Here is a 22,219-nt window from a genome sequence, read left to right on the forward strand (position 1 = left end):
CAGCTGCAAACCAAAACGTTGGTGGTTCAAACCCACCGGCTACTCCACGGGAGAAATATGTGGCAGTCTTCTCCCATAAAGATTTTGGTCTTGGAAATCAAATGGGACAGTTCTACTCTGTCCTACAGGGTCACTGTGAGTCAGAATCGACCCAATGTCAATGGGTTTTAAGATGATATTATTGCTAAAGAATGTAGAATGCGGAATTGTAGTTTAATTTAGAGAGTTTAGCATAGAAAATGCAAGTCACATTTTATATTTTATAAATACAAACTGTTGTATTATAAATATAAAGGAGAAAAATAGTGTTATGTTAGCTATCATCAGGGTGAAAACCTTATATAAGCATTAATCTAAAAGGCTGCTTTCTGAAGAGTGAATCTGCAGAGCTATGTAATCTGAGGGTTCTCTATCACTTCCATTTACAAGAAGAATCCTATGCTCAAGCTATCATTCACTTTCATGTCCCCACCTGGAAGGTGGTAGGTGACTATCTGTAGGACACACAGTTTAATGGGTATTCTTCCACTCCTGCTGTCCACTCTACATTCAGAATTTTGTCTTCATGATCAGCCAGATCACAGAAAGGAGCCTTATAACTCCTTGTATCCTATAACTTGGCAATGTTTTCTAAGGCATGTGAGATCAGGGGCTCTGTGAGGGACAGATTAAAGAGCTGAAGAGTGCCAGGAATCCAGAGAGCAAGGCTTTTAACATGCAGTGAAGTCGGTTTATCATCCTGTCCTCAGAGAGAAGAGGGAACAAGATGGCTAGAGCTCCTCTCAGGTGGGATTGTGCCCCACTTCAGCTTATTTCTATAGCAGGAGTGCATGGGGAAAAAGAGAAAAAGGCCACGCCTGTGTCCCTGACTTTTTAATCCACAGTGGCACTGCACACTGTCAAAGGTGGCCCAGTCAGTGTCCTGGAATCTGACCAAATTATTATTTCTCTTCCTTAGAACGAATATTGGGTGGATCCCTTTCTCTAGAAGCCATAGTTTGATAGTAATTAAAAAAAATTATTAAGTGCTAACGTTGCCAGCATGAAATGGGCATGAAATGGTCATGTGATTAGCTCTTGAGCTGTTATAACCTTGAGGGAATGTTTAATTCATATTATTAACCAAAAAAAAAAAAAAAGCACTTTTCCAGAAGACATCATTTTTAGTTTAGCCCATAGGAGAAGGGTAAAATGACTACTCCTAGTGCCATACTGGAAAAAGAAAAAAAGAAAAAGCTGTTGCCCTTAAGTCAATTCTGACTCAGTGACCCTATAGGACAGAGTAGAATTGCCCTATAAGGTTTCCAAGACTGGAAATCTCTACAGAAGCAGACTGCGACATCTTTCTCCAGCAGAGCCACTGATGAGTTCGAACCATTGATGTTTAGGTTAGCAGGTGAGTCCTTTAACCACTGCACCACCAAGCTCCTCTCCAGTTCCATAGTTCAGACAAAACACAGAAATGGCAGGCAGAACTTAGAGACAACAGTGAGGACCAGGAAATGGTTACCCAAATAGAGCAGGTATTAAGTAAAATTTACCAGGTGGCCTCACATTGAAATTTCACAGATATTTCTTAGCCAATACTTTCAACAACGCTTTAAGTTGATAGTAGTGTTTACGGGTTATAAGGTCAAGTGGTAGAGATTTAACCACTTGCCCAAATTTACAAAGCCAGAAAATGGCAGAGAAATAAATTGCTAAACATTGGCTTTTTATATGCCATGGTTTACTAGCTATAGCTTATATAAGTTGCTCTGGAACTATTAAATATTCTTGAAAATTGATTTAGGTTTTTTTTTTCTAGAATTTCCCACATGCAACATATGCGAATTTAAGCAGAATATGGAAAATATTTTAACCTGGAACCTTTGTGACAGCAAGAATTTCCAAATAGCTATGAATGAACGAATCACTTGTGTTTCTACTATGTGACTTTGATTTGTTTGAATTGCATGTCTTCATACAGAATACAGATCCATGTAATTTTGGGATGAATTCTTTCTGATAACTACATTCTACTGTTTGTTCTGAACTGTTGAGATTCTTAGCTCTTTGAAATTGTTAGAGGAAAATGTTGTGCAGAGTAAATGATACTAACTGATATAAATTATTGAATTTTACTCAATTCCAGAGACTAGGTTAAGTGCTTCATAGGCACTATTTTATATTCTTATCATAAGAGGTACTATTTTATATTCTTATCGTAATACCTCTATCTGGTAAGCATTTCAGTAACATTCCCAATTTAAGGTTGAAGAAACGGAGGATAGACTTTAAGCAATTTGTCCATTGTCACAGAGTTAATATGTGCCATAGCCAGGATATAAATCTAGCCTGTCAAGCCCCTAAGCTTGTCCATAACCACTCTACTATAATGCCTTTGGTTTAATTTTCATTTCTCTAAATCCACTATTCATGCATAAATCCATTTAATCACATTTGTTACATTTTCCATCATGTTTTCAGATAGAGATGGCGGTAGGTAGAGTTCTGATGCCTAAGGAAGTATGCTTTCAATAACCAACCCAAATTCTAGTGAGATACAATCATCAGAGAGCGTATGCACATTTCTAGCTGGAAATTTACTGATCATAAAGGTGGGGGGAATTCCCAACTAGTGGCACAAACCTTTCTGAACACAGGAAATCTTTTTACTGTCAAAAACTTTCATACGCTCCAAAAATGTTGCGTGTTTTAGTCTATTTTGACTTAGAAAACATAGTGCCAATAAACTGTGATTTCAATAACTCTTCAAATTAATTTATAACAGGTTTTAACAGACTATGCATAAAAATGTGACTGTATATACACAAATGTACGCACAAGGTTACCTAAAGCATAGCTCTTCAGTCCATTGGCAATGCTCAGCTACATAAGGATTCTATACCCAGGCAGTGATCGACAGTGACCCATAAAGGGCCAACAGCCCACAGATTGAGAAATACTGTTCTAGGTCTTCTAGTCACTGTACCATTACTTAGGTGTAAGAGACATAAAGTCACATTTATCTAAGAATATTTACCAAATTCCTGCTATATAAATGGCATGCTGCTAGGCATTTGGGGACCAGAAGTTGAGTAAGATGGCTCCTCCCCTCGATAAACTAAATTCTAATGGAGAAAGAGGAATATAACGCTTTCGCATGTGTTGTAACAATGTAAAAAAAAAAAAAGCATTTATCTGTTTTTTTTATAACACAGTACAAAAACTCTGTTGACTGGATGCTTCAGCCCCTGTGGAGTTGTTTGCTTTTTTTTTTTCTCGTCAGCAAAGGGCCTATGTGTGGTAAAGTAATTTTTTCAGTATCTTTTGGCCAAAAAGGTGAGCAGCCCATCTCTAAGGGTGGAATTTTTGAAGGAGATGAGAAAACAAATAAGCAGACAAATAGCTCTATATACGAAATAAATATTTTCACATGTAGAAATGCCAAGAAGAGAGGAGGTAAGGAGTACAGGGAAATCATGAGAGAGGGATCAAGCAACATGGTAGCAGGAAGCTGGTAGGGCAAAAGGGGAGTGTGAAGGAAGATTACTGTGGAAAAATGTCAGACAGGGAGAAATTCTTTTCTGATATAATGACCAAAGGACTTTTTTTTTAAAAATGGGGTTTATGTAAACCCTTATTAAAATAAAACAATACCAAAAAAGGGCAAAGAATTAGAATTGTACATAACTCTTTCTCAAAATGAGCATATCCTCGTAGCCAGGGACAGATAATCCAATATGCCATGTAAGCCCCTACCTAGGGCATCAACAAAACAGGGGCACCAGCTGTTCAGAGTAAAGACCCATAGATGCTGAGGAGACAGGACACAAGGAAATGTGAGCACCACAGTGGAAGGGAACTGGCCAGGCACTAAACGAAACTGATATTTTATAAACTATGTGCACGATAACAATTATATTTTCCTTTTCTTTTCAGACTGATTGGATGTAACATCATCTTCAGTTCTTGTCAACCACGTAAGAATGCACCGGTGGCACTATAGTCACATGACTCGTGATGTATTTGGTCCTGCACAATGCAAATAAAAAAAGTCTTCAGATCGAGCATACCTTTGTATTTGTATCATGCTCTTTGTGACTGTTCTCGCCCCTGTCAGGTAATCAGCAGCAGTCCAATGAACTATGGTGTAGAAAGTGAAACTATTTTAGAATCTGAAATTTTTGTATCTGCAGGCCCCATAAATAACAGAAATAAAGATCTTGCTTTGTGGAATATTTTTTTTTCTAATGATATAAATTATTGGATCGAAAGACAGCCATTATCAACATCACAGCAGACCATTTGAAAACACGTGTCAAATTTCTGAATGGTAAACAAGACTCTGTAGTCAGAATGTATTCCTAAGGTGCAAAGCTAATGGTGAAAATTGTGGCTACGGTATTTTTCATCAGGCGGCTCTGTATATTGTTTTGTATGCAAATTATTGAGTCCGAAATCATTTAATTCTCAATTTCCTACAGATGGATTTAGCGATTGGTGCAACTCAAATATGACTGATAAACATGAAAATAGTTCAGTTCACAGAGATTGTATGTTGTCATATTTAAACCAAAAAGATGGTTTTGGCTTAACTGATGAACTAGAGACACAAATTAATGAAGAACATCAGTACTGGAAACAATCGCTGAACACGTACTATCCTTTCAAGGAAGAAATAAAATGTCTGAGTCCTCACAAAACAAATTTTTGTTGTTGTTTTACTTCAACTTGTTGCTTAGTTTGATCCATTTTCAGCAGGTCACATCTCAAAATATGATAACACAGGAAAGGGCAACCCATTGTATAAACAATGTGTGAAGAATTAGTAAACTTATTAAGTGATAAAGTACAATCAACTATAAAAAACTATAGTCAGTGAAATAATTATAGCTCGATCTTTTCAGTTTGACTGTAGATTTCACTCTTGATCTTTCTTATACAGATCAGCCAAGTATTGTCTTAAGATATGTATCTCCAAGAGATGGAAAACCTGTCAAGCAATTTATCCCATTTCTTGCTTAAAAAGTCATTGTTGTTGTTAGGTGCCATGGAGTCATTTCCAACTCATAGCAACCCCATGTACAACAGAAGGAAACACTGCCTGGTCCTACACCATTCTCACAATCATTGTTATGCTTGAACCCATTGTTGTGGCCACTATATCAATCCATCTTTTTGAGGGTTTTCCTCTTTTTAGCAGACCCTCTACTTTTCCAAGCATGATGTCCTTCTCCAAGGACTGGTCCTTCCTGATAACATGTCCAAAGTATGTGAGATGAAGTCTCACTATCCTTGCTTCTAATGAGCATTCTGGCTGTATTTCTTCCAACAAGAAGTTATACCAATGAAGAAGCTGCAAATCAAGTACTTTACTATTTAAATGAAGTCAGCAAAATTGATTTTTCTAAGTGTAGAGGCAAGTCCTATGACAATGCTGCCAACATGTCGGGGTGTTAAAAAGGCACGCAACAGAAAGTTTTAGAACATTGTGAATTTGCCATTTTCATACCATGTGGGGTGCATTCACTTAATCTTGTAGGGCTTAGTAAATTGTTGTCTGGAAGCAGCTGATTTTTTTTTTTCTTTTCAGTTACTCTATACATTTTTGTCCTCTCTACTTACTGATGGGCAGTTCTAAAACATATTTAGGCAATGATTGAGTATTAAAATGTCTAATACACATTGGGAAGCGTGTGCTATAGCAATAAGTGCAATCCTGGAATTGTACACTTGTATTCTAGATGCCTTAGAAAATATTGCTGAAGACCAGACACAAAAAGGAGATACCAAAAGAGAAGCTGAAAACATCACCAACCAAAGACAAACACTAGTTGTTGTCGTTAGGTGCCATTAAGTCAGTTCCCACTCACAGCGACCATATACAAAACAGAATCAAGCACTGTCCAGACATGCACCACCCTCAAAATCATTGTTATGTTTGAGCCCATTGTTGGAGCCACTGTGTCAATCCATCTCATTGAGGGACTTCCCCTTTTTTTGGTGACCCTCTACCAAGCATGATGTCCTCCCCCAGGGAGTGGTCTCGCCTGATAACACGTCCAAAATTTGTGAGACCAAGTCTTGCCATCCTCACTTCCAAGGAGCACTCTGACTGTATTTCTTCTAAGAGAGACTTGTTCATTTTTCAGGCAGTCCATGGTATATTCAAAATTCTTCACCAAGACCATAATTCAAAGGAATAAATTCTTCTTTGGTCTTCCTTATTCATTGTCCAGCTTTTGCATGCATATTAGGCAATTTAAAATATCATGGCTTGTGTCAGGCACATCTTAGTTCTTAAAGTGACATCTTTTCTTTTTAACACTTTAAAGAGGCCTTTTGCAGCAGATTTGCCCAATGCAAAATGTCGTTTCATTTCCTTACTGCTGTTTCCATGGGCATTGTGGATCCAAGTAAAAAGAAATCCTTGACAATGTCAATCTTTCTTGCATTTATCATGATGTTGCTTATTGGTCCAGTTGTGAGGATTTTTGTTTTCTTTATGTTGAGGGGTAATCCATACTGAAGGCTTAGTCTTTGATCTTCATCAGTAAGTGCTTTAAGTTCTCTGCAGTTCCAGCAAGCAAAGTTGTATCATCTGCATATCGCAGGTTGTTAATGAGTCTTCCACCAATCCTGATGCCACATTCTTCTTCAGATAGTCCAGCTTCTTGGATTATTTGCTCAACATACAGATTCAGTAAGTATGCTGAAAGGGTGCAACCTTTCTTGATTTTAAACCATGCTGTATTCCCTTGCTCTGTTGGAATGGCTGCCTCTTGGTCTATGTAAACATTCTTTATGAGCTCAATTAAGTGTTCTGAATTCCCATTCTTTGCAATGTTATCCATATTTTTTTATAATTCACACAGTTGAATGCCTTTTTATAGTCAGTAATACACAGGTAAACATTTTTCTGGTATTTCAGCCAAGATCCATTTGACATCAGCAATTATATCTCTTGTTCTATGTCCTCTTCCTAATCTGGCTTGAATTTCTGGCAGTTCCCTGTCAATATACTGCTGACACCACTTTTGAATGATCTTCAGCAAAATTTTACTTTTGTGTGATATTAATGGTATTGCTTGATAATTTCCACATTCTGCTGGATCACCTTTCTCTGGAATGAGCACAAATATGGATCTCTCCTAGTTGGTTGGCCAGGTATCTGTCTTCCAAATTACTTGGCATAGACAAGTGAGTGCCTCCAGTGCTCCATCCATTTGTTGAAACATCTCAGTTGGTATTCTGTCAATTCCTGGAGCCTTGTTTTTCGCCAGTGCCTTCAGTGCAGCTTGGACTTCTTCCTTGAACACCATTGGCTCTTGATGATATGCTGCCTCCTGAAATGGCTGAATGTTGACTAATGCTTTTTGGTACAGTGACTCTGTGTATTCCTTCCATTTGCTTTTGATGCTTCCTGTGTCATTCAATATTTTGTCCATAGAATCCTTCAATATTGCAACTCAAGGCTTAAATTTTTCCTTTGGTTCTTTCAGCTTGGGAAATGCCAAGTGTGTTCTTCCCTTTTGGTATTCTGATTCCAGGTCTTTGCCCATTTCATTATAATATTTTACTTTGTCTTCTCAAGCTGCCCTTTGAAATCTTCTGTTCAGCTCTTACTCTCTCATTTCTTCCATTAGTGTTGTTGCATTCATTGTCAAAAAGAACATTTCAAGATCTATCTTGAAGTACATGCTGTCAGTGACAGGATAATATCCATATGCCTACAAGGAAGACCCATTAATACTATTATCCAAATTTACACACCAACCACCAAGGCCAAAGATGAAGAAATTGAAGATTTTTATCAGCTGCTGTAGTCTGAAATTGATCAAACATGCAATCAGGAAGCATTGATAATTACTGGTGATTGGAATTCGAAAGTCAGAAACAAAGAAGGATCGGTAGTTGGAAAATATGTCCTTGGTGATAGAAACAATGTTGGAGATTGAATGATTGAATTTTGTAAGACCAATGACTTCTTCATTGCAAATACGTTTTTTCACCAACATAAACGGCAACTATACACATGGACCTTGCCAGATGGAACACATAGGAATCAAATCGACTACATCTGTGGAAAGAGACGACGGAAAAGCTCAGTATCATCAGTGAGAACAAGGTCAGGGGCCAACTGCAGAACACGCTATCAATTGCTCACAAGCAAGTTCAAGCTGAAACTGAGAGCCAAAATATGACCTTGAGTATATCCCACCTGAATTTAGAGACCATCTCAAGAATAGATTTGATGCATTGAACACTGATGCCTGAAGACCAGATGAGTTATGGAATGACATCAAGGACATCATACATGAAGAAAGCAAGAGGTCATTGAAAAGACAGGAAAGAAAGAAAAGACCAAGATGGATGTCAGAGGAGACTCTGAAACTTGCTCTGGTATGTCAAGCAGCTAAAGCAAAAGGAAGAATTGATGAAGTAAAAGAACTGAAGATTTCAAAGGGTGGCTTGAGAAGGACAAAGTATTATAATGACATGTGCAAAGAGCTGGAGGCAGAAAACCAAAAGGGAAGAACATGCTTTGCATTCCGTAGGCTGAAAGAACTGAAGAAAAAATTCAAGCCTTGAGTTGCTGTAGTGAAGGATTCTATGGGGAAACGTTAAACGACACAGGAAGCATCAAAAGAAGATGGAAGGAATGCACATTCATTATACCAAAAAGAATTAGTTGGTGTTCAACCATTTTAAGAGGTAGCATATGATCAGGAACCAATGGTACTAAAGGAAGAAGTCCAAGCTGCACTGAAAGCACTGTGAAAAACAAGGCTCCAGGAATTTGACAGAATATCAGTTGAGACATTTCAACAAATGGATGCAGCACTGGAAGTGCTCACTCATCTATGCCAAGAAATATGGAAGATAGCTTCCTGGCCAACTGGCTGGAAGAGATCCATATTTATGCCTATTCCCAAGAAAGGTGATCCAACCGAATGAGGAAATTATTGAACAATATCATTAATAACACATGCAAGCAAAATTTTGCTGAAGATCATTCAAAAGCGGCTGTAGCAGTATATCAACAGGGAACTGCCAGAAATTCAGGTTGGATTCAGAAGAGGACATGGAACCAGGGATATCACTGCTGATGTCAGATGGATCCTGGCTGAAAGAGGAGAATACCAGAAAGATGTTTACTTGTTTTATTGACTATGCAAAGGCATTCGACTGTGTGGATCTAAACAAATTATGGATAACATTCCGAACAATGGGAATTCCAGAACACTTAATTGTGCTTACGAGAAACCTGTACATAGATCAAGAGGCAGTTGTTCTGACAGAACAAGGGGATACTGCTATTCATTTTGGTCTTTTCTTTCTTTCCTGTCTTTTTAGTGACCTTTTGCTTTCTTCATATGTGGTTTCCTTAATGTCTTCCCACAACTTGTCTGGACTTCGGTCATTAGTGTTCAATGTGTCAAATCTGTTCTTGAGATGGTCTCTAAATTCAGATGGGATGTACTCAAGGTCGTATTTTGTCTCTCGTGGACTTGATTTAATTTTCTTCAGCTTCAACTTAAACCTGCATACAGGCAACTGATGGTCTGTTTCAGAGTCGGTCCCTGGCCTTGTTCTGATGATGTTGAAATTTTCCATCATCTCTTTCCACAGCTGTAGTTGATTTGATTCCCGTGTTTTCCATCTGGTAAGATCCACACGTATAGTCACCATTTATGTTGTTGGAAAAAGAATTTGCAATGAAGAAGTTGTTTGTCTTGCAAAATTCTATCATGCGATCTCTGGCATTGCTTCTATCACCAAGGCCATATTTTCCAACTACCAATACTTCTTTGCTTCCAGCTTTCACATTTCAATCCTCAGTAATTATCAGTGCATCTTGATTGCATGCTTGATCAATTTCAGACTGCAGAAGTTGATAAAAATCTTCAATTTCTTAATCTTTGGCATTAGTGGTTGGTGTGTAAATTTGAATAGTAGTCATATTAACTGATCTTTGTAGGCATATGGATATTATCCTATCACTGACAGCACTGTAATTCAGGATAGATCTTGAAACATTCTTTTGAAGATGAACACACCATTCCTCTTCACTTTGTCATTCCAGCATAGTGGACCATATGATTATCTGATTACAAGTGGCCAATACCAGCCCATTTTAGATGACTAATGCCTAGGATACTGATCTTTATGCCTTCTATTTCAGTTTTGATGACTTCCAATTTTCCTAGGTTCTTACTTCATACATTCCATGTTCCCATTAGTAAAGGATATTTGCAGCTGTTTCTTCTCATTTTGAGTCATGCCACATCAGCAAAGGAAGGTTCTGAACACTTGACACCATCCATGTCATTAAGGTTGAATCTACTTTGAGGAGGCAGCACTTCCCTAGTTATATTTTGAGTGCCTTCCAAACTTAGGGGCTCATCTTCCAGTACTATATCAAACAATGTTCCACTGCTATTCATAAAGTTTTCACTTTTTCAGTAGCCTGCCAGTCCTTCTTCCTAGTCTGTTTTAGTCTCAAAGCTCCACTGAAACCTGTCCACCAAGGGTGACCCTGCTGGTATTTGAAATTCCGGTGGCAAAGCTTCCACTATCAGAGCAACACCCAAGCCACAACATAAAAACAAACTGACAGACGTGTGGTGGTGCAAACACTAGAGTAGTGCAAACACTACTGCAAACAGTACGGTATGTATTTATGTTGGTTATGTGGAATAGTATAGCATTTTCTTTGGATGAGCAAAGCTGTCCAAGATTCAGGAGTAATTTTAAAGATATGCTCAGATCTCTACCACTTATTAACAGAGTGTTTACATAATTTTGAAAAGTTTGTAAATGAAACAAATAATGCCAAATAGCAATTATCAAGCAGCGCATTGTGGCAAAAGCATTAGAAAGAAATAAGTAAATGATGGAAGTGCTCCAGAAGTATCAGTCAGTGCCAGAGATCAGTTTTGCATAACCATGTACTACACCACCATTGACACATTTGAGTCTTGCATGAAAAGAAGGGAGAAAGTCTACGGAATTCTTTCGAATAGATTTTCCTTTTTAAACAATGTGGATATATCTGATGAACAATGCGTGAAAGTGTCTAAGAAATCAGTGCAGGCTTGTCCCGATGAGTTAATTACAAACCTTACAGAGATGTGTGATGATTTCATTCTCACATGAGAACTAAGTTTACAGATTCAGAAAAGGTACGTTTTACTGATTTAGGCATGTATGATTCCATAATAGAGATAAAATACAATGAATATTTCCCAATGTTGGAATTGCTCTCTATATATCCCTAGCTGTAATCATGACGAACTGCACAGCAGAACACTCATTTTTATCCCGAAAGAGACTAAAAAACCCTCAGCATACAACAGTGATTCAAGAAAGACTCAACTTATTATCCTTGTTACGTATAGAAGTAGGTATCGTTCGACATCTTAGTTGTGATGACATCATTGAAGAACTGGTAAGAGTGAAGAATAAAAAGTGTTTTTAATAATAACATGTTATAGATGAAAGATCTATCTAAAAATAAAGTATAGTAATATGTTGTAATGTTTGTTTTCTGATCATTAAATTTTCTTTTGCAACATTTTTTCATTTATAATTATAGGGTTTATTATAAAACATGCATAAAAACTGACATATGAGCTGTTTAAAACAAAATTGGTGAAAGTCAATTTTTGTTGTGGGAGATTAATGGAATTTTAAATGGATTGTTGGAACAGCTAAGTTCACTGACTCATTTTATTTGTTGTAAATATGTGGAATATTCTTTTTGCAGAAGATGTGGTCTATAGTAAAAATCTGAGTACCTTGCATCAGCTAAAAATTGTATGATCCAGTTTGTCTCATTCTTTTAAATATCATATGCCATTTTTGCATCCAATTGCTAATATACTCGCATTTAAAAAGAAGTTACATCATGGATAGCTAAGGCACACACACATATACATGTATATATATAACTCACATATATATCCCTTTTGAATGTGTAAGTAAGCAAAGGAGGGGGTACTACAGATTTTCAGTATTTAGGGCCCTCACCTGCCTTAATCCAGCCCTGCTCATAGCCATCAACATTATTAGAACCCCAGAAATACTCTCATCTCCAAAATTCTTTTACACTGCTCTGAACCTATTTATCTCATCCTCATTTATGCACACATATAGATACCTGTGAGTGGTGATTTAAGGACATCAAAAGAAAAGGAAAAAAAAAAAAACCTGTATTCAATACCTGTGTTGGTATGTGGCAAAAAAGAAGACAAAAGGTACAGGAGATGAAATGTGAGAGAAACACACACAGTGAGGAAACCAGAATGATTAGAAACTATGAGATTTGATAAACCATGAGAACTGACAAATATCTTGAGGTGGGCTTTTCAACAAGCAAGATTTAGCATATACAAAACCACAATCTGTGAAGTGGCTGGGACACAGATTTCATAGGCTTAACAGGTAGAAGATGAGTCTTGAAAAATATGAACAACTAATTTGTAGGGCTTTGAGTGGAGCAAAAGAGTTTAGATTCCTTTTTGTAGACATCAGAGAACCAGGGAAGATTTTAAGAATGGCAGTAACATGAGATTTGTTCTCCTGGTGCACACCTTTGAAATAGTTTTCAGCATAAAATGGAAGAGGAAGAAGCTCATAACAAAAAGATTAGTTAGGGATGTTATTTTACTACTTCAGGTGAGAGATAATGAGAGACTAAACTACAACAGTACTGAAAAGACTTGAATTCAGGCAGCAATGAAAGGAGGGAACAATGTGGAAGATGTCCAAGCAATAGAAAAAACAGTATTTGGTTATTAATTGGGTGTGAAGGTGAGGAGAAGGAAAATAGGTGAGGACTCAACTCCTATGTCTTGGGAGACAGGTTGGGTAATGGCATCATTTATTTAAACTGGAAATACAAAAAGGAGGAGCCCAAAGTTCGGGGTGGTGGTTGTAGAAGTTACAATGAGGTTAGTTTTAACAATATTGAGACTCCCTCGGGATATCCAGGTGAGAATGTCTATGTCTTAATGTCATAAATGACACCTCTGGAAGCTACTGGAGGTGACAGGGAAAAATATAAAGGAGATGATAAAAGAATGTCAGTGGATGACAGAGTATGACAGTTGAGGAAATGGGTCCGTAAACTGGTTCAAAAATAGAATAGCAGAGGAAATATTATAAATATTAGAAAGCACTTTTAATTCTCTGTAGTTTCATTACTGGGTAATTACACAATTAAAGAAAAATTGTATGGTTAATACTTTACATTTATTGTTATTAATTTATCTTTAAGTCTTCCATAATTGTACAATTTAAATAACGCTTACTGAAATTAGGCTGACTGTCAAAAACCTGGATTTTGACAATACCCACATGGTTAAAATAGAGGGCTGTAGTATTATTTTAATTATGTTTTTATATACTTAGAAATAAAATAACAAGACATTAACTATAAACATTTTAGAAATTACAAATGACAAGCTTTCTCTATATACCAAAATTGCTATTGCAGGGGTAGTGACAGTTAAGAATAAAGAGTAAAAAAAAAACTTCTGGTGTTTCGTAGGATGGAGAAGAAAGCACTGAAAATTCCTATACTGTATAACTTCAAAAGGTCAAATAAATGCACAAATCAAAATTTTTAAGGCATTGAGGAGGTTTGGAAGAAAGAGGGACCAAATGAACTAAAGTAGAGAGGAGACCTGCAAAAGTGAGCCCCCTTTATTGCCTCGGGGCATTTGCAGGTTCTGGGCTCAGGCTGAAGATCTGGCTTGGTTTCCGACGGGACATTACTGGAAAAAAGAGACTTCATTCTTAGAGGACGCTGAGTTTCTATTAAGGGTGGTGGTATAATTTGGAAACAGATAAGGGCAATGGGTTGAACAACATGAAGAATGTAATATTATTGGACTGTACCGGTGATGATTGTTGAAATGTCAACTGTTTTCTTACAAATAAATTTACCCACCCCTCCCCTTTCCCTGCACACATATACACATAAACACAAAAGTTAAAAAAAAAAAAAAAAAAAGGATGGGGAACCAGCAACACTTTTGGATGTTGAGATGATCTGGTATGGCAATGTAAAACTTCAGGAGTCCTAAATGCATGACAGCCATTTCCCCCTATGATTCACTTGCTGATCTTGGAGGCTGCATGAGAGGTTCAGGAGTTTGAAGAGAAAGACTGAAATCTCCTATTATTTTTATTTTTATTTTTGTAATACTTGGAAGAAAACTCCACTTGAGGAATGGAGACTGCTCAAACTTTAATCACTCTCTTCCTCAAGACATTTGCCAAATTTTGAAACAGTAGGGTGCGAGATAGAAGCTGGAGAACAAATCTCAAGAATTAGTCCTGCTGGGTAGGAGATACACTAGCTAGACTAAATTAAAAGCACAGTAGAAAACTGGGATCTATATAAAAAATTAGACGCTCCAGGATTGCAAAACAGCATTCCAAAATTAAGAACTTCTTAGCTGTTTAGACTAGACACAAGAGGAAACATACTTAGTGAAGTCAAAGACAGAACAATAGAAAAGAGTCACACTGAAGCACAGAGAGAACATAGAGAAACATTTTAGAGAATAAGTCACATATGGGGTGGCAACTGGTTTTTGTTTTGTGGGTTTGGCAACACAGTCAAATGATCTAACACATATGTAACTGGGTACCAGAGGTAGTGGAGAGGGAAGTGGGCAGAAGGAATGTTTAAGAAATAAAATAAAACCACAACGAGGCTCATCATAGTCAAACAAAAAACAAATAAATAAATAAATAAAAATAAAAGGTAATATTAAAAGCTACCAAAAAAAAAAAAAGACGTTTCTCTATCAGGGGAACAACAGTACATATGATGGCTAACTTCTCATATCATCCCAACTCAGTGCCTTCTTATATCATAGAACCCACAAAGATCGGAATGTTTTTTAAGAAAATAAAAGTCTGAATAAAAAGAAAGCTTCGCCAACATAGAATTCTATATTTAGTGAAAATATCCTTTAAAAATAAATGTGAAATAAAGATTTTTCTCAGAAATATAAAATCTGATATAACTTGTTAGAAGACCTGCGCTAGAAGAAATACTAAGGGAAATTCTTCAGGCTGAAAGAAAATGATCACAGATGAAAACATGAAAATAAGAGAAGGAATGAAGAACACTGGAGTGAGTAAATATAAAATACTGTTGACCTTTAGGCCAGTGATCATAACAAAACCCTGTAGTATATATAATACAAATTAAAGGAAATATTAGGGCAATAGCAAAAAAAAAAAAAAAGAAATATGCAAAAGACTTGAACTGACACACTTTACAAAATAGAATTTCCAAATGTCCAATAAACAATGAGAATGATAGCTTTTCTTATGTTTATTACTCATTTCCAATTGTCTGCCAACTGTCTGGCAGTATATCCATTGAACATTATTGTTTTTTAATATTTATATTATAAAATCGTATGAGTTTTCTTGGTGCTAAGCAAACCAATATTTAAACTGTCATATTTGCCAACTTTCTTTGCATTTTAATTTTACCATGCTTCTTAACACAAGGACTTTAGTCAATCAAAACTACCAAATATTCCTTCATGTATTCTATCACTTCTTTACCAATTAAAACCTTCCTCACTCAGCTACATTGGCTTCTGTCCCTCTGCAGTTTCTTTTTCACTTTTTTACATATTTTACCCACCTGCGTGTGCATGTTCATGCGTATTCATGCTGTGAAAGAGGCTCCACCAACTTAGTTTCTTCCTACATAGTTAACTAATTGTCCCGACACCTGATTTCATAGGTCTCACGGCTATTTAGTGGAAGTCCTCCAAGGTGCTGGCATTCTAATGGTTGTCATTCTTGGTTAAGTGTGTTGTTGTAAGATTTTGTTTTTGTTTTACTTTTGTTATTAATGTATCCATCAATAGTTTTTGTGGGAAGTTGAGGTAGACTAGATGAAAGATTTCTATCCAGGTGATATGATAAACCATATGAATTGTATTTGGCTAAAATTGTATTAAAAGTGCATTAATGGCTTTGTCATTAATCTTGTACTGTTTCAGTCACATTTGTTTTCCATCTAGATTTTTAAAATATCACTTATTTGTAATCTACCTAGAACCAATTTCTATGAGTTAGTCTGTACACGATGCCTCTGTTTCTTATTCAAGGTTAGTAATTTTCTTTAAACTTTCTGGTTATGCAGAGCTCTTCCATATACTTCATTCTCCATAAAACCAAAAAAAAAAAAAACCAAACCTGTTGCCGTCGAGTCGATTCCAACTCATAGCAACTCTGTAGGACAGAATAGAACTACCCCATAGAGTTTCCAAGGAGCGTCTGGTGGATTCAAACTGCCAACCTTTTGGTTAGCAGCCGTAGCATTAACCACTATGCCACCAGGGTTTCCATTCTCCGTAAAGCTACTACCAACTCTAGACGACTAGATTTATATACCTCTCCCTCATATTCTTCAGAATGTTATTCATAATTTGTTATAATCCACAGGGTTAAATGTCTTTGCATAGTCAATAAAACACAGGTAAACAATCTTTCTGGTATTCTCTGCTTTCAGCCAAGATCCATCTGACGTCAGCAATGATATTCCTCATTCCACTTCCTCTTCTGAATCTGGCTTGAATTTCTGGCAGCTCCCTGTCAATGTCCTGCTGCAACCATTTTTGAATTATGGATAACATTGCAAAGAATGAGAATTCCAGAACACTTAATTGTGCTCATGAGGAACCTGTACATAGACCAAGGGGCAGTCAAGTGAACAGGACAAGGTGATCCTGTGTGGTTTAAAATCAGGAAAGATGTACGTCAGAGTTGTATCCTTTCATCATACTTACTCAATCTGTATGCTGAGCAAATAATTTGAGAAGATGGACTATATGAAGAAGAATGTGGCATCAGGATTGTAGGAAGACTCATTAACAACCAGTTATATGCAGATGACACAACATTGCTTGCTGAAAATGAAGAGGACTTGAAGCACTTACTAATGAAGATCAAAGACCACAGCCTTCAATATGGATTACGCCTCAAAAATCCTCACAACTGGACCAATAGGCAACATTATGATAAATGGAGAAAAGATTGAAGTTGTCAAGGATTTCATTTTAATTGGATCCACTATCAACACTCTTGGAAGCAGCTGTCAAGAAATCAAATGACATGTCGTATTGGGCAAACCTGCCACAAAGACCTTTTCCAAGTGTTGAAAGGCACATGCTACTTTGAGGATTTAGGTGCATCTGACCTAAGCCTTGATATTTTCGATAGCCTCGTATGCATACAAAAGCTGGACAATGAATAAAGAAGACTGAAGTAGAATTAATGCCTTTGAATTATGGTGTTGGCAAAAAAGATTGAATATACCATGGACTACCAGAAGAACGAACAAATCTGTCTTGGAAGAAATATTGCCAGAATGCTCCTTGGAAGCAAGGATGGTGAGACTTCATCTCATGTACCCTGGGCATGTTATCAGAAGGGACCAGTGCCTGGAGAAGGACATCATGCTTGGTAAGGTAGATGGGCAGTGAAAAAGAAGAAGGCCCTACATGAGATGGATTACACAGTGGATTCAACAATGGGTTCAAATACAGCAACAATTGTGAGGGTGGTGCTGGATAAGGCAGTGTTTCATTTTATGGTAAAAGAGGGTCACTATGAGTTGGAACCAACTCGAAATCACCTAACAACAGCAACAACCCTCATATTCTAGCCTTTTTACTTTGCCTTCTAAGAATCTCCTGAGAAAAATAAGCAGTAATTTCAGTTGTGTGCTGATGCTTCTCTTTATGTCAAGCCATTTTGCTTCTTCAACACCAACTTACTGAATTATTATGTTCAAGGTACTGTAAGAAGTGAATTAGATAAAAATTTCTTCTCCAGCATGAATTATAAATCCTAGTAGTTCTTACTACTCCATTCCAAAAGGATGCAGTTCAGATATAAATTGCTGCCTCATTCACCCTGCCTGAATAAAGAACTTCAGTACATTACATTTAGGAAGGAGGTAGTCTCATATTCAGAACTTTTATAGATATGAATGAACTACCTGGAGCTTTTCTTAAGAATGAGGACTGAGACATTGGAATAAGTAAGGAAATAAAGCCCAAAGTTGTAGGTAGTGAATACTGGGGTGTCTATTTTTATAAGCTATACCTGTTACCCATTGCCACTGAGTTGACTGACTCACAGTGACCTTATGTGTAACAGGGTAGAACTTAGCTCCATTGGGTTTTCTCGGCTGTAATCTTTCTGGAAAAGAGCCCTGGTGGTGCAGTGCTTAAGCACTCAGCTGCTAACTGAAAGGTCAGCAGTTCAAACCTACTAGCCGCTCTGTGGTAGAAAGATGTGGCAGTCTGCTTCCATAAATATTTACAGTCTTGGAAACTCTATGAGGAAGTTCTACTCTGTCCTAGAGGGTCAGTATGAGTCAGAATCAACTGGATTGCAATGGGTTTCAGTATTTTAGTCTTTGTGGAAACAGATCACCAGGACTTGCTCTCATGGCACCACTGGGATTCGAACTGCTGACCTTTTAATTTGTATTTGAGCACAAGTCATTTTCCCCACCCAGTGATCTAATTTTAAGAATTATGTTTCCTCTTTGTATCCTGTATATCGACTATTGTATAATGCAAATTCAATGGTTATTTTTTACCCTACAATGTTCTATTTTTTTACTATAGATTGTTGGTTAAGTTCTAGACAAATCTTAGTTCAATTTTAAGTTCCAGTGCTCAATAGATATATGACCTTGAGCGCGTTATTTCATCTCTCTAAATCTTGGTTTTGTGTTCTGTAAAATGAAGATACTAATATTACTTCCCTCGAGAAGAACAGAGGTGCTACATATAAAGTGTCCATGTTTATGTCAAAATCACGTCTGTTGTCAGCTAAGATTATGAGGAGGGACTAAAGAACACTTTCAATTGCTAGAGTTAGAAACTGATTCTGAGCAGAGTAGTCACATCAAGGTGCTCAGAGAGACAGGGAGATGCAGCAACAGAATCACAGGAAGGCTTTTACAGCAACAGTTTCCATAGAAATAATGTTTCCATGGATATCAATTAAGGAATTTTTCAAGATTATCCCTAAGCAAAACATCAAGTAAAGAGAGAGTCAGATAAACAGAAAACTTGATGTAAGAGGAGACATTTCAGCCCAAGGGGAGTGAGAAAAGAATATTACTTATAGAAGAGGGTTCGGACCAATTGGAAAAATCTCCTTAACCACACTGGTTAGGGGTTGTCAGCAACTCTTTAGTGAAGGGAAACTGGAGATGAGATCAGAGCCACCGCAGACCCTTTATAACTCTTCCAATGTAGCTACTTATAAAGTTATGCGTACAGAATCAGAACAGAGAGAGGCGTACGTTTCCCAAATCTCATGAGAGGAAAGGAGTCTGCATCCTTCAGAAACCTGAGAGAGCTGTGAAAAATAGGAAATCAGCTACAAAAATTTTGATTGTGAAGCATAAATCATGATGCTATTTATTCTCACTCATTTTTTTCACGAAAATTAAAAAATAAATACAAAAGAAACAAATAAGCATTAGAAGATGTTGAACAAGAATTATCAGGTCTGAAACAGGAGTGAAGCCAACACACTCTCACACAAAGCTTCTCCTATTTCTGGATTTCACTGACTGTTACAATATTCCACAGGCCAGCAAATTCCTCCCCTCCCCTACTCCTCAAATAGAGAGTGATGAAGGTAGCCTGGTTCTTCTTTTACCAAGTAATGACATGAAAAACAATCACAAAGCATCATTGACTATTCCCATCACTTCATGAAGGAATGAACCGACTCCAAAAACACAGGATAGGGGTGACTTCAGGGAGAAAGTGCTTTATGAAAAACTCACTACATTGTTCCGATTTTGCTCATTTTAGTGCTGACAGACAACAAACTCTTCGTGGAATGGAACTGGTTCATGGACCAGGATGTCAGAGCCATTGCCCCAATGCATTCTGGTGGTCCAGAGTCTTTGACGAGGGCAGCTACACCACCAACTAAAACATTTTAATTATATTACTCCTATGAAAATGTTGTACATGGGGTTCTTATTACACAATGTGCGATAAGGTGGTCTCAATAAATCCCGTATCAATTTTAACAAACCTTAATATTTTCACACATGCATACACACACACACACACACACACAAACATATATATCCATACTCACTTTATCTGGCTTTTAGAGTCAAGATTTGCAGCTTTGGACATGCTGCAAACAAACATGTAACCAAACTCTTAAACATTTTTTTTATATCACTTACAACACGGAATTGCAATTTTTGTTAACATGATTATCTCCCTTTCTAGACACTAAGCCCCTTGAGGGAAGGAACTAGTTTTCCTTACCTTAGTACCCTAATAATGAAAGCCATATTTGGCACATTGCAAATCCTATAAATATTTGTTGATTGAATAAAATTGTGAGGTCCAGTTTATGTCTCCGAAAACATCATAATTAGATATAGAAAAATTCCTGCTACTATTTTATGATTTATTGATGGAAGCCAGATTTGGGTCTGTCCTTCAACATTCATTTATTCCTTCCTCAGACATATGTGAAACTTCACCTGTTGCTCTGCTAATCCTAAAGATAACAGAAACAAGCAGGAGGTAGTCCCTGCCCTGGAGGATGTCAAGAGTTCCACTCTAGAGCTCACATGATCTTTTAGCACAGTACCTTACAGAAGCAGATCCAATTTCTTGCATGATATAAATATAATGAATTTAATTATTTTAACTCTCAACAGAGTAAACACTTGCTCTGATACCTTCTGCTTAGTGAAAATATAACCTGTTTATCAACATAAGCAGCAATACCCACTCTATTTATGTGACCGTCCTCCTCACTAACAGATCACAGCCACTCACCCCATGACGTTACAGTTTGCTTAAATCGGCACCTTAGCCTTATCCACTTTAAATGAAATCAATAAACCTACTTACTATCGCAAGTCTTGTTGTATTTGTTGTTCTCCTGTGCAAACCCTTCCAGCCGGCACTGAAAACGATGCTGCCAAAATTCTTGAAACCAAGGATTTCGGAGGTTTGTTTCTGGCCGGAGCTTCAGATAATAATCATCAAACCACTTGACATCTGGTGACTGGAGCTTGATTGTGATTCCACCCACAGCTTCTCGTTGATATCCATCTGTCACGTCGTACCTGTCAGCCCAGCCATCACTGTGGGGGAAACAAAACATCCCTCAGCTCACAACATCTTTCTAAGCAAATGAGGTCATTTGCTTTCCTTTTGAGAAGACTAGTGGTTAAATGGCTATTTCAGGCCACACTATGGTTCCTCATTCCACCTGGGTGATTACTGAGATAGCAGCTTGCTATAATAAAAAGTGCATTAACACCCACATGGAAACTTTGAGTCTAAGAGTGCTAGAGGGCACTACCCTCACTTACCCTGAATTGCAAAGAATAAGCTAGTGCTTTTGGCATAAATTTACTGGTTGCAAAATACAGTATGTGCACAGAAGCTGCATAATACCTGTTTCTCACCATTTACTGAAACTTTTATAGCTACTACAATTTAACTTTATATACTTTTCCTTTACTCTATATTAATCGTTACAATAATCATAAAATAAGAGCCCCTAACATTAATTTAACCAGCCTATGACATAATTTTTTTTAATTCACATTTTACAAGTGAATTACAGAAAGGTTAAAACACACACATACACACAACCTATAGAAAGTCATCATTCTATTAAATGTTAATCTTCAGAGTCTCAGACTAAGATCTTTGTAGCCTATACTGCATATTTTCTTTCCTACCCCATGACACGTCTCAAATAAATTGAAAATATACAATCTGAAATCGTGCTTTACATTACAGCAATTTAAAGAACTTATTAAAATAAGCCATGAAGGATGATGACAGGTATCATAACATTTCTGTTGTTCTAGGCACTGATCACCCAGAGTCATTTTAAAGTAAGAGAGTTTGAAATCAGAGAGTTCATGTTATAACAATATAAGAGAGTATAAAAGAATAGGAAAAGTATTTGAAACTTATTCTGAAAGATGTATAAGACACAATACTGGAGATGAGAAATACGGAAGATGTTTCTATCAAATTTGGGCACGCTCTAGGGCATCCAGGTAAAAGGAGACTGACTGGCACTGTCTTCCTCCACTGAAACGTAAACACTTTGTGCTTTGAATTTGCTTTTTCCATTGAAATGATGCAAATGCTCTCTTAGAAAA

The 22,219-nt window shown here is 37.1% G+C and overlaps 1 protein-coding gene across 6 annotated transcripts in view; it reads right to left on the minus strand.

The window, feature by feature from the left end:
• GRM5 (glutamate metabotropic receptor 5) overlaps positions 1 to 22,219 on the minus strand; it is a 553,359-nt gene that overhangs the window by 127,281 nt on the left and 403,859 nt on the right. For all 6 annotated transcript variants that reach the window (XM_064288813.1, XM_064288812.1, XM_064288816.1 and 3 more), the window contains exon 3: positions 20,946 to 21,181. In XM_064288813.1, the coding sequence (XP_064144883.1) occupies positions 20,946 to 21,181 (236 nt within the window). The remainder of the gene's footprint in view (positions 1 to 20,945; positions 21,182 to 22,219) is intronic.

Source organism: Loxodonta africana, chromosome 7, assembly GCF_030014295.1.
Source record: "Loxodonta africana isolate mLoxAfr1 chromosome 7, mLoxAfr1.hap2, whole genome shotgun sequence".
In the NCBI taxonomy this organism is placed as follows: domain Eukaryota; kingdom Metazoa; phylum Chordata; class Mammalia; order Proboscidea; family Elephantidae; genus Loxodonta; species Loxodonta africana.